General features: G+C 43.9%; 1 protein-coding gene across 1 annotated transcript in view; it reads right to left on the reverse strand.

Moving 5' to 3' along the window:
* The window catches only part of DDX46 (DEAD-box helicase 46), a 100,049-nt gene that overhangs the window by 41,707 nt on the left and 45,769 nt on the right, over positions 1–12,573 (reverse strand). The window contains exons 10-11 of the mRNA XM_069763820.1: positions 6,795–6,970; positions 810–931 (exon numbers count right to left, since the gene is read on the reverse strand). Of these exons, the coding sequence (XP_069619921.1) occupies positions 810–931; positions 6,795–6,970 (298 nt within the window). The remainder of the gene's footprint in view (positions 1–809; positions 932–6,794; positions 6,971–12,573) is intronic.

Below are 12,573 nucleotides of genomic sequence, written 5' to 3' on the forward strand. Positions count from 1 at the left end.
TGGGAGGCGAAGGACCGCGACGCCCATCGGACCGGGACCGCCCCTGGGCGAGTATAATATAACCTCTTTTTCTCATCTTTCAGGATACATCGGGGCTTATCTACAGCATTCCAGAATGCTGTAGATAAGCCCCTGATGCTGGTGGGCTTAGCTCACCCTCGGTTTTGGGGGCGAAAGTTTCCCTTTAAGGCTGCTTTGTAAATCCTGGTAATAGATGCAGCCACCAATGTTCAGCTTCTCTTATTAAAACATTAAGTGTACACATGGAATAACATTGTTTCTGGTTAATATATGACTTGTATTCCGCATCCATCACTGGTTCTCCTCCCCTGCAGGAGACATTTAGGTGTCAGTTTTCCCTGAGCTACTGGGTGGACACTAGCTGTTATACGGTCATCCTGATCCCGATCTCTTACATACACAGGAAGCACCATCATACAACAGTAATGAACAGGGTGAGAAGAAATTTACTAAAATCGTCTTTTTTGTACCTGTGCTTTATTCACTCGCTCACTGAAGCATCTCCCTCCTAACCTTCTATTTTCCACATACTTTTATGAGCAGCAACTGTAACCTGATCCTTCAGTAAGGATTCGCTTTATTAGAGAAAATGATCAGTACATGAAGCAGTGAAGAGGAGGAAAAAAGACTAATAAGTAAAGAAAGGCCTTTATCTATAATATATTATAAAGTCTTTGATCTTTGCTTGTAATAGTGATTTATGGAAATCTTGTTGAAAAGACATTAGCTCTTCAACCATAGACGTGTTCATCTTAATGCCCACTCTACAGAAACAGGTTTTCTCTTACCTGTTCACTGATGCCTGTTCCGCCATATACACAGACTACGCGCAGTCCAAGTGTCTTGGAGAACTTCTTGCACTCTTTGGTTATCTGTAAAGCCAGCTCCCTGGTAGGTGTCATTATGACGGCTAAAAAGCATGAAATCATAGAATCCATATTCAGTCACAGAATTGCACGTAATGACATATTTAACAAGTTCAAGGATAAAAGAAAAGTATTAATGGAACAAAAGGACTGATATTAGAGAGGTCTTCTAACATCCTAGCTCAGGGCTGCTCAGATTATAGCTCAGAACCCTATAGGCACAGAGTGTAGGTCCCATTCTGCCATGCAGGTCTTTAAAAGGTGTCTGCTCTTACAAAGTTAGGCCTTATTCACACGAGTAGTTTGGGCAGCAACCCACTCCAGGTTTTGGCTTATAAATACTAATGCAGAACACTGAGCAACATATGCAAGTGTGAATGAGGCCTGGAGCAGAACATTATGGCTCACTACTGACAACAACCAGCACAATGTGCACACCTCTCCTTGTTCCTCCCTGGATGTCATCTCACTCCCCCAGCACTGTACATTTTCTCTTCAGCAGACCCCCTTCGACCACAAGTCAGCTAATTGGCAGATATATAAAATATAAAACAACATAATGTAATAATAAAGCAGAAGTGTATCACTGGTGTTGGGATATGCCATAGCTGAACTTAAATTAAAGGCCGCAGTTCAGATCGCCGTATCCTCATAAAACTCAGACTCTAAGCTTTCAAAAAAGATCCATTTCTTGTTGTAAGGAAGTACAGGGATCATTTAAAGCAGGGGTGGGGAATCTTCTTCTGCCAATGGCCATTTGGATATTTATACTGTCCTTCGGGGGCCGTACAAACTCCACCCACAAAGTACATACTGACTGGTTTCAGGATGTAATCTTTCATTGCATGCCCTTCAGTGTTCATTAGTGAACATTGCATGTGTGTGCTAACAGAGCAAGAAGAAATTAATGAGCTGGTTGTAATCAAAATACAGCTCCCTGCCCAAGAGTGTGGTCCCTGAGAATCAGCCCGAAGGCCTGATAAAAGGTCATTGAGGTCCGTAAATGGCCCTGGGGCCTGAGGTTCCCCACCCCTGATTTAAAGTCTGGTAGAAGACCGAGTAAGGCTACGTTCACATTAGCGTTGCGCCGCCGTGCGTCGGCGACGCGACGCACGCGCAAACGCGCGCAAAAACGCGCGCGTTTTGCGACGCGTGTGTCGTTTTCCGACGAAAATCGGACGCACAGAAAATGCTACATGTAGCGTTTTCTTGCGTCCGACGCTAGCGTCGGAAACGACGCACGTGGCGAAAAACGCCACCAAAACGACGCACGCGTCCCCTATGTTAAACATAGGGGCGCGTCGCCGGCGCAACAGCGACGCACATTGGCGGAACGCCAATGTGAACGTAGCCTAACTTGGTTTGTGTAGCGTAGGAGGAAGCCATCTCTACATACCCCATAATAATAATAATAATAATAATTTTATTTATATAGCGCCAACATATTCCGCAGCGCTTTACAAATTAAGAGCCTTCCAGAAACCAACCTTTTAGATATCGCTCTTTACATAGTGAGCAGACGAGCAGCTGAACAATTAATCACCCCTAACACCAAATCAGACCATTCTTCAACTATTTACTGGCATATGGATCACAGAGAATTATGCTTACTTCGGTATTGCCGATTATCATACAGACACAGCCATCAGTGACCTGAATGAACTCGTCACATCCGTAACCTCTTCACCCCCCAGACTGTTTCCACCTTACTGACCAGGCCAAATTTTACAACTCTGACCAGTGTCACTCTTTGGAGTAATAACTCTGGAACACTGATTCGGAGACTGTTTTTCATGACATATGTCACACAAAGTAGTTCAGAAATAACAGTTCCCCCATATCTACTTTACATCAGCACAATTTTTTAAACTTTTTTTCTGTTAGGAACTTAGAAGGGTTAAAAGTTGACCAGCGATTTCTAATTTTTCTAACAAAATTTACAAATGTATTTTTTTTTTTTTTAGGGACCACCTCCCATTTGAAGTGACTGAGGGGCCTATATAACAGAAAATACCCCAAATGGACACAATTTTTAAACACTGCACCCCTCAAGGTACGCAAAACCACATTGAAGAAGTTTATTAATTCTTCAGGTGCTTCACAGGAATTTTGCCAAGCGTGAGCAGAGCCTTGTTCCGATTTTTGGGAGAAAGAATGAACAAATAGACAGCAGTACAAGAACAGCTGCTTACTTTTACGCCGTTCCTTGTGCGGTATAAGTGATTAGGTGACTTTATTCTTCTTGTCGGTGCAATTACAGGGATACCAGATTTATACATTATTATGTTTGGCTGCTGTCACACTAAATGATGCTTTTCTTTCTGCAAATACTAGTTTTTGCATCACCACATTTTGAGAGCAATAATGTTTCCATATTTCGGCCGACAGTCATGCGAGGTCTCATTTTTTGAGGAACAAGTTGACGTTTTTATTAAATTTTTTGATCACTTTCTATTCAGATTTTTTGGAGGCAGAATGAACAAACACCAGCAATTCAGAAATCGTTTTCTAGGATTTTTTAATGCCGTTCCGCGTGTCGTAAAATTGAGAAGGCAGTTTTATTATTCGGGTCAGTACGATTACAGCGAAGCCACATTGATACTTTTTTTTACGTTTTGGCGCTTTTACAGAATAAAATCTATTTTATAGAAAAAATATTTATTTTTCCATCGCATTGTTATTCTGAGAGCTATAACTTTTTTACTTTTCAGCTGAAGAAGCTTTATGTCAGATTGTTTTTTGCGGGACAACATGACATTTTCAGAGATACCATTTATTTACAATTGTCTTTTTGATCGCGTTTTATTCCACTTTTTGTTTGGTGGTATGATGACAAAGTATTGTTCATTCTTTTTTCTTTATGGTGTTCACTGAAGGAGTGGAACAGTTTTATAGGTTATGTCGTTCCGAATGCGGCGATACCAAAATGTGTTTTTTTTCTTTTCAGAAAAATATTTATTTATTGGTACAATATTATATACCGTATATACTCGAGTATAAGCCGAGAATTTCAGCCCATTTTTTTTAGGGTGAAATTGCCCCTCTCGGCTTATACTTGAGTCATACCCAGGAATCGGCAGGGGAGGGGGAGCGACGGCTGTGTAATAATCCTCACCTGCTTCTGGCGCAGTGTCCCTGGTTTTCTGGGCGCCGGCAGCTTCTTCCTGTAGTGAGCGCTCACATGGTACAGCTCATTACAGTAATGAATATGGACCCGACTCCACTCCCATAGGGGTGGAGCCGCATATTCATTACTGTAATGAGCGGTACCATGTGACCGCTCACTACAGGAAGAAGCTGCCGGGGAACAGACATGCAGGGACCGCGCCAGGAGCAGGTGAGTATAACGCAGTGTGCGATATTTACCTGCTCCCCGTTCCACCGTCGGCGCTGCTGTGTCTTCCCCGTCCTCTGCAGTGACGCTCAGGTCAGAGGGCGCGGTGACGAGATTAGTGCGCGCGCCGCCCTCTGCCTGAACAGTCAGTGCAAAGGACCGGGTAGACACAGCGGCGCCGACGGTGGAACGGGGAGCAGGTGAATATAGCAAGTGCCTAAGGCCTGAGAGGTATGTGATTTTTTTTATTTTTTTTAAATCGCAGCAACAGCATATGGGGCAAATGTCTGTATGGAGCATCTTATGGGGCCATGTGCAGCATTATATGGGGCAAATATCTGTATGGGGCCATGTGCAGCATTATATGGGGCAAATATCTCTATGAAGCATCTTATGGGGCCATAATCAGCATTTGTGGAGCATTATATAGGGCAAATGTCTGTATGGAGCATCTTATGGGGCCATAATCAACATTTGTGCAGCATTATATGGGGCATATTTTAATATGGAACATCTTATGGGGCCATCATGAACTGTATGGAGCATTATTTGGGGCTCCTGATTCAATATGGATATTCAAAAACACTTAACCTACTGATGTCTCAATTAATTTTACTTTAATTGGTATCCATTTTTATTTTTTAAATTTACCAGTAGCTGCTGCATTTTCCACCCTAGGCTTACACTCGCGTCATTAAGTTTCCCAGTTTTTTGTGGCAAAATTAGGGGTCTCTGCTTATACTCGGGTCGGTTTATACGGTAATTATATATTTTTTTATTATGTTAGGATTTTTTTTTTTACAATTTTTTTCTTCACTTTTTTTCTGTGTCGCACTGTGGGACTTGTAAAGCATAGGAATACAGGAGCTATCCAATGCCTTATAAACTGTCTGTGCTGCACTGACAGACAAACCTGTTAGATAAAGCACTGAGCACATGTTCTGCAACTTTGCTAGCTCTGACGAGCCGGATGTCGTCGACATGGGGTCACTATGGCAACTCAGACTGCCTTCTTTTCCCGGGAATTCGGCAGCCTGTTGGTTGACGGGATGGGGCAGGACTTAAGGCATCATTCTGACTGACAGCCAGCTATCCCAGTTAGGCAGTGGGTATCCAGCTATCAATCAGGAGGACAACGGAAATCTCGCCTCATCAACAGAGAGGAGCAGAAAAGAAGCCTCTGCTCTGTAGACATGACGTCAGCAGAAGCTTCTGAATCCCCGGCAGGAGCGGTCTGTTGGGGTAAAGAGGTCTATGCTGACTGCTATACAGCACCAGCCAATATAACATTTGTATTTATTGAGTATGGCATAATATGATTCTACGGGGCAGATAGCTCCCGCACAGGGGTATATTATCTTCTGAACAGCTATTATAAAACTATTGCGCAAATATAGAAAGCTACATGCACTCTATATGTGCGGTGATCGCATGTGGATATAGCCGCAGCACAATTGCAGGTGCGATCACCTTACAACACTAACCATGCCACTATGAATAGGGATCAGTGTGTCAGTGCAGGCGGGCTGCCTTAGTATCTGCAACCATTAGCGCCGTGCTCTTATGGTCATACACGTGGATATTATGTCAGCTTTATCAGTTTATGGTGATTCTATCTAACATCACTCGTGGCATAGAGTCAGGATGTGTCCCTAACACGCGTTTCAACAGGATACCGGCTTGGTCTAAATACCCTTGGAAAAATCCCAACGAAATGAGCGTCAGGGACACATGTAGTAGAGGCGACATCCACATGCGATCACTGTGCACGATTACGATATGAAAAGGTAATTTTTATTGACCTTCTCCTTCACCCTTTGTCCCTTCCCCACTAGTCTACAATCTCTCTCGTGTACATCTGTGATTAATATCCAATGAGATACGACAATCTTAATATTGCAGGTTCTGATTCAGGTTGCCCAACTCAGGCTAAGGCCGGGGTCACACTTGCAAGTGCAATGCGAGAAACTCGCGCGTCTCTCTCGCATCAATACCCGGCACTCGGGACTGGAGTGTGTGGCTGCATGTATTTCTATGCAGCTGAACGCTCCGCTCTCGAGTGCTGGCGGCAGTGCCAGGAATTGATGCGCAAGTTTCTCGCATTGCAAGTGTGACCCCAGCCTAAGCCACATAGTTTTTCAAGCAGAAGACACTTCAGAAAAATGACAGAGGTCCTACTTGAAAAATGGTTAGGTCACTTATTTTAACCATTTCATGTCTAGGGAAAACTGAAGCCCATATGTTCACTATTTTCACTATTTTTATCATAACCCGCCTGAAAAAGACGATGTGTGCTGAAGGCGTTGCGAGTCTCGGGCTCTGCTTGGGTTAGACTTTCAGCCAAACACATGAATTTTTAGGCTGTAATATAAAATGGCATGCTTCTCTGCCAGACCGATACAAGACTACGGTCTTTGCTATGACATTCTGCTTTAGTCTACTGACTAAAAAACACAGAGCGACAGCACAAGCAGGATTACTCCGAAGCCCAAAAACAACTGCCATTACATTAAAATGTTACTAGTTTGTGATTGGAAAGGAAACAACATGCAGAATTTCATAAGATGACTTACTGATTGGCCCTTCCCCTTCTTCTAAAGGTCGCTGGTCCAAAATATGTCGAAACATAGGCAGAAGGAAGGCGATGGTTTTTCCACTTCCAGTTTTGGCAATGCCAATCAAATCACGGCCAGACATGATTGCAGGAATAGCTTGTGCTTGGATTGGCGTTGGTTTTTCATATGCATGTCTGAAAGCAGAAGATGAACAATTTCAATCAAAAAATACTACACAAGGATAGCCAGGGTGTACTTGTTTCCTCTAGTCAAGGTCAACAGCTCTATCAAGTCCCTAGACACGCTTTCTTTAGGTATCTGCAACCCTCACACCCATCTCAGGGAAATATTATGTTTGGCTCACAAGGTTATCACCATGAGATGGATGGATAGAAGACTCCCGCATGGTATGGAAAAATAGACACGGTCCTGAAAAATCAGATAAGGTATTAAAACCTTGGAGATTCCCCTTTGACTCATATTAGTCTCCAGGCAATGAAGAGTATTCTAAAATGATAAAATATGTGATATTTGGTGCCGGACATGGGGGTCTTGTGGCTTTGGTTAAGATACTAGACTCATGGAACGTTAAGGGCAAGGTTTACTTTGCCAGACAGTATTAATGAGCAATGAGAAAAGTGGTTTAATCTTTTGTTCTATGATGTAGACTTGTTACGTTACATAATCTTCAATAAAACGTCTTAAAATTTTTCTAAAGGGGTGGCCCGCCACATAAAATGTATCTTCTAACTATATTTACACCCAAAGCTCTTCTGTAATTACCTTTGTTACATAACACTCCACACTTCTCCCCAATCCCTAAATGTGTTTGCTTTTTTACTGTACTTCCTGTTGACATTTTGTTTTGGAGAAGTCTCAAACATGACGTCACAGGAGGCCGGGGGTGCACACATTCCTCACAGTGTCCATTGTCCCTGCTGGAACCAGACGTCATGGGGGGGCAGTGTTGCTCCCTCTGAAAACATCCTGGTCCTGGGTGATGGATGCTGTGGCCGATGCGAGTGCAGCGCCAGCACTCTGCTTCTATCTCCACTGACCCCATAGCTTCAGTGTAAGAAGATCTCATCAGGTGGCAGGGATAGAAGCAGTGAGTATCACCACCAGGCCACCTCTCCCCCAAACAGCTTCAAGCACCACCCTGAAACAAATCAGGATCCAGGGGCTGAGATGATGTCACTCATTGCTTCTTTCACAAGCCCCCGGATGACTTCTTTGAGGGCGGTGCTAGAAGCTGTGGGGCGATGCTGGTGTCATTCACTGCTTCTATCTCTGACCCCTGACAATTTCTTCCTTCACGGAAGTTACAGCGGTGGCAAGAACAGAAGCAGAGGGCTGGTGCTGCACTCGCATCTCATATAGCATCTATCCAGGATCCAGAAGGTCTTCAGAGGCAATAGAAGGCAAATAGTAAAACATTGTTAATGAAACCCAGTTGAAAAAGATTTTGGGCTTAAAATGCATGCATTCAAGAAAAAAAAAAAAAACACAACACTTGTCCAAAAGATTGACAACCCCTTTAAAGCTAGGGCAAGGTGGTGGGTCGTTAAAGGGGTATTCAACTTTCATGGAACCCCAAAAGCTGTAAAATATCTAAAAGAAGGAAAGCTATGAAATCCCTTCCTAATCTCCTTAGTGTTTTGGCGGTCTGCTGTGTTTGTTATTTTTGGTATTATATATCATTTATGGTCACTTTCCTGAAAGTTGAAAACCTCTAAAATGCACTTGACTGCAGCAGTAATATAGTACAAGAAAACTTACAAACAGTTCTCAGCTTCACCATAACTGACACATTTGAATGTGTTTCGTAAGTCCTCCCAAAGAGAAATATGAATGTGACCACTGCAGTCAATCACTAGCCCCAGTGCTCTTGTGCTAGTGATTATTGTGCTGTAATGGACAAGTTAACACGACCACACAAGCAGTGCTGTGGAGGAGAATGTAACAGTTGAGTACTTCATTCATTCTTTAATGGGAACCTGTCAGCAGGATTGTGCACAGTAACCTACAGACAAGCAGACCCTCCACTTGTTCAGCCATTTTGTGACTCTTTCATCTTTGTCTAGAAATTAAATTCAGGAGGAAATTACCTCAATTTAAAGGGAACCTGTCAGCAGGATTGTGCACAGTAACCTACAGTCAGGACGGCGCCGTTATATTGAATAAAATGATACCTGGGTTGATGAAATCCGTTTTGTGGTTGTTGTGTAATCTTTATTTTCAGTTTTGAGTTTATGATATGCTCTTGCTCTGAGGCGACCTGTGGAGGAGGGTTTTCATGTGGTTCTCTGATTAGCTATGCATCTGTATGGCTTCTGACAGGTCATTGATCCTAGTGACCTGCCCCCTTTTTACATCACTATATAATTGTCTAAGGGTCACTTCCGTCTTTCTGTCTGTCACGGATATTCATTGGTCGCGGCCTCTGTGTCATGGAAATCCAAGTCGCTGATTGGTCGTGGCAAAACGCCCAGGACCATTGCCACGACCAATCAGCGACGGGCGCAGTCTGGCGGCAACATGGCCGCTCCTTCCTCCCCGCAGTCAGTGCCCGCTTCGTACTCCCCTCCAGTCAGCCCTCACACAGGGTCAATGGCAACGCTAATGGACCGCATTATGCCGCGGTGTAACACACTCCATTAACGCTGCTATTAACCCTGTGTGACCAACTTTTTTACTATTGATGTTGCCTATGCAGCATCAATAGTAAAAAGATCTAATGTTAAAATTAATACAAAAAATAAAAAATCATCATATTCTCACCTTCCGGCGCCTTTCCCGCTCCTCACGACGCTTCGGTGACCGCTCCATGCATTGCGATCTCGCGAGATGATGACGTAGCGGTCTCGCAAGACCGCTACGTCATCTTGCGAGACCGCAATGCACTCTTGAGACTGGAGCGCGCGAGGAGAGTCGGTAAACGCTTCCTAGATCCACGGAAGGTGAGTATATAACTTTTATTTTAATTCTTTTTTTTTTTTTTTTAACAGGGATATGATGCCCACATTGCTATATACTATGCGGGCTGGGCAATATACTACGTGGCTGGGCAATATACTACGTGGCTGGGCAATATACTACGTGGCTGGGCAATATACTACGTGGCTGGGCAATATACTACGTGCCTGGGCAATATACTACGTGGCTGGGCAATATACTACGTGGCTGGGCAATATACTACGTGACTGGGCAATATACTACGTGACTGGGCAATATACTACGTGACTGGGCAATATACTACGTGACTGGGCAATATACTACGTGACTGGGCAATATACTACGTGACTTGGCAATATACTACGTGACTGGGCAATATACTACGTGGTTGGGCAATATAATACGTGGGCTGTGCAATATAATATGTGGGCTGTGCAATATACTACGTGGACATGCATATTCTAGAATACCCGATGCGTTAGAATCGGGCCACCATCTAGTCTATTATATAATTGTCTAAGGGTCACTTCCGTCTTTCTGTGTCCTTCTGTCTGTCACGGATATTCATTGGCCGCGGCCTCTGTCTGTCATGGAAATCCAAGTCGCTGATTGGTCGTGGGCTACGACCAATCAGTGACGGGCGCAGTCAGGTGGCAACATGGCCGCTCCTTCCTCCCCGCAGTCAGTGCCCACTCCATACTACCCTCCAGTCAACGCTCACAGGGTTAATGGCGTTAATGGACCGCTGTGTAACGCACTCCATTAACGCAGCTATTAACCCTGTGTGACCAACTGTTTACTATTGATGCTGCATATGCAGCATCAATAGTAAAACTATCTAATGTTAAAAATAATAATAATAATAATAATAATAATAAAAAAAAGGTTATTCTCACCCTCCGACGTGTGCGCTGTCCTCGGCAGTGCAAATGGCAGGTTCCGGTTCCAAAGATGCTATGCGAGAAGGACCTTCCATGACGTCACGGTCATGTGACCGCGACGTCATCACAGGTCCTGCGCTCATACCAACCCTGGAACCGGAAGCTGCCGCGTGCATCGCACACAGGTGCCAGGACTACAAGGGGCCCTCGGAAGGCAAGTAAATGTTTATTTTTTACTAGATGGTGGCCCGATTCTAATGCATTGGGTATTCTAGACTATGTATGTATGTATGTATGTATGTATGTATGTATGTATGTATGTATGTATGTATATAGCAGCCACATAGTATATAGCACAGGCCATGTAGTATATAGGAGTACTACGTGGCCTGTGGTATATACCATGTGGCTGCTATATACATACATACATATATATTGTAGAATACCCGATGCGTTAATATAGGCCACGCAGTAAATAACACAGCCCACGAAACATAAAACACAGCCCACACAGTATATAGCAGCCACGCAGTATATAACACAGCCCACGTAATATATAGCACAGCCTACATAGTATCTAACAGTGGCCACGTAGTATATAGCACGCAGTATAGAACACAGCCACGTAGTATATAACACTGCACACGTAATATATAACACTGCACACGTAGTATATAGCAGCAATGTGGTATATAATGCAGCCCACGCAGTATATAACAGTGGCCACGTAATATATAGCACAGCCCACTCAGTATTGAACATAGCCCACATAGTATCTAACACTGGCCAAGTAGTATATAGCAGCCACGCTGTATCTAACAGCCTACGTAGTATTTAGCAGTGTGGGCACCATATCCTTGTTAAAAAAATAATTAAAATAAAAAATAGTTATATATTCACCCGGCGGGATCCAGCGAACCTATGGCGATGCGTGCAGTTGCCGCCATCTTGCGTTCCCAGGATGCATTGCGAAATTATCCAGATCACTTAGCGGTCTCACGAGACCGCTAAGTCTTCTGGGTAATTTCGCAATGCATCTCTGGGACCGGAAGCTGGCGGGAGCGCATTGTCAGACTACGGAAGGTGAGAAGAGCAGGTTTGGTTTTTTTTTAATTATTTTTAACATTAGATCTTTTTACTATTGATGCTGCATTGGCAGCATCAATAGTAAAAACTTGGTCACACAGGGTTAAGAGAGGCGGTAACGGAGTGAGTTACCCGCGGCATAACGCGGTCCGTTACCGCTGGCATTAACCCTGTGTGACCGGAGGGGAGTATGGAGCGGGCACTGACTGCGGGGAGTATGGAGCAGGCGCTGGGCACTGACTGCAGGGGAGTAGGGAGGGACTAATCGGACTGTGGCCGTCGCTGATTGGTCTCGGCAGCCATGACAAGCAGCTGGCGAGACCAATCAGCGACTTGGATTCCATGACATACAGAGGCCGCGACCAAAAAATATCCGTGACAGAAGGACAGACAGACGACAGAAAGACGGAAGTGACCCTTAGACAATTATATAGTAGATGTTAAGTATTTTTTAACCACGCATATAGTGCCCACATTGCTATATACTACGTGGGCTGTGCTACATACTGCGTGGGCTGCGTTATATACTACATGGCTGCTATATACTACCTGGGCAGTGTTATATACTATGTGGGCAATGTTATATACTGCGTGGGCTGTGTTATATACTGTTTGGGCAATGTTATATACTGCGTGGGCAGTGTTATATACTATGTGGGCAATGTTATATACTGCGTGGGCTGTGTTATATACTGCGTGGGCTGTGTTATATACTGTTTGGGCTGTGTTATATACTGCGTGGCCTGTATTAACGCATCGGGTATTCAAGAATATGTCATGGCCTGTGCTATATAATATGTGGCTGCTATATACATAGATATTCTAGACTACCCGATGCGTTCGAATCGGGCCACCATCAAGTAATATATATATTG

Source organism: Ranitomeya imitator, chromosome 4 (assembly GCF_032444005.1).
Source record: "Ranitomeya imitator isolate aRanImi1 chromosome 4, aRanImi1.pri, whole genome shotgun sequence".
Taxonomy (NCBI): domain Eukaryota; kingdom Metazoa; phylum Chordata; class Amphibia; order Anura; family Dendrobatidae; genus Ranitomeya; species Ranitomeya imitator.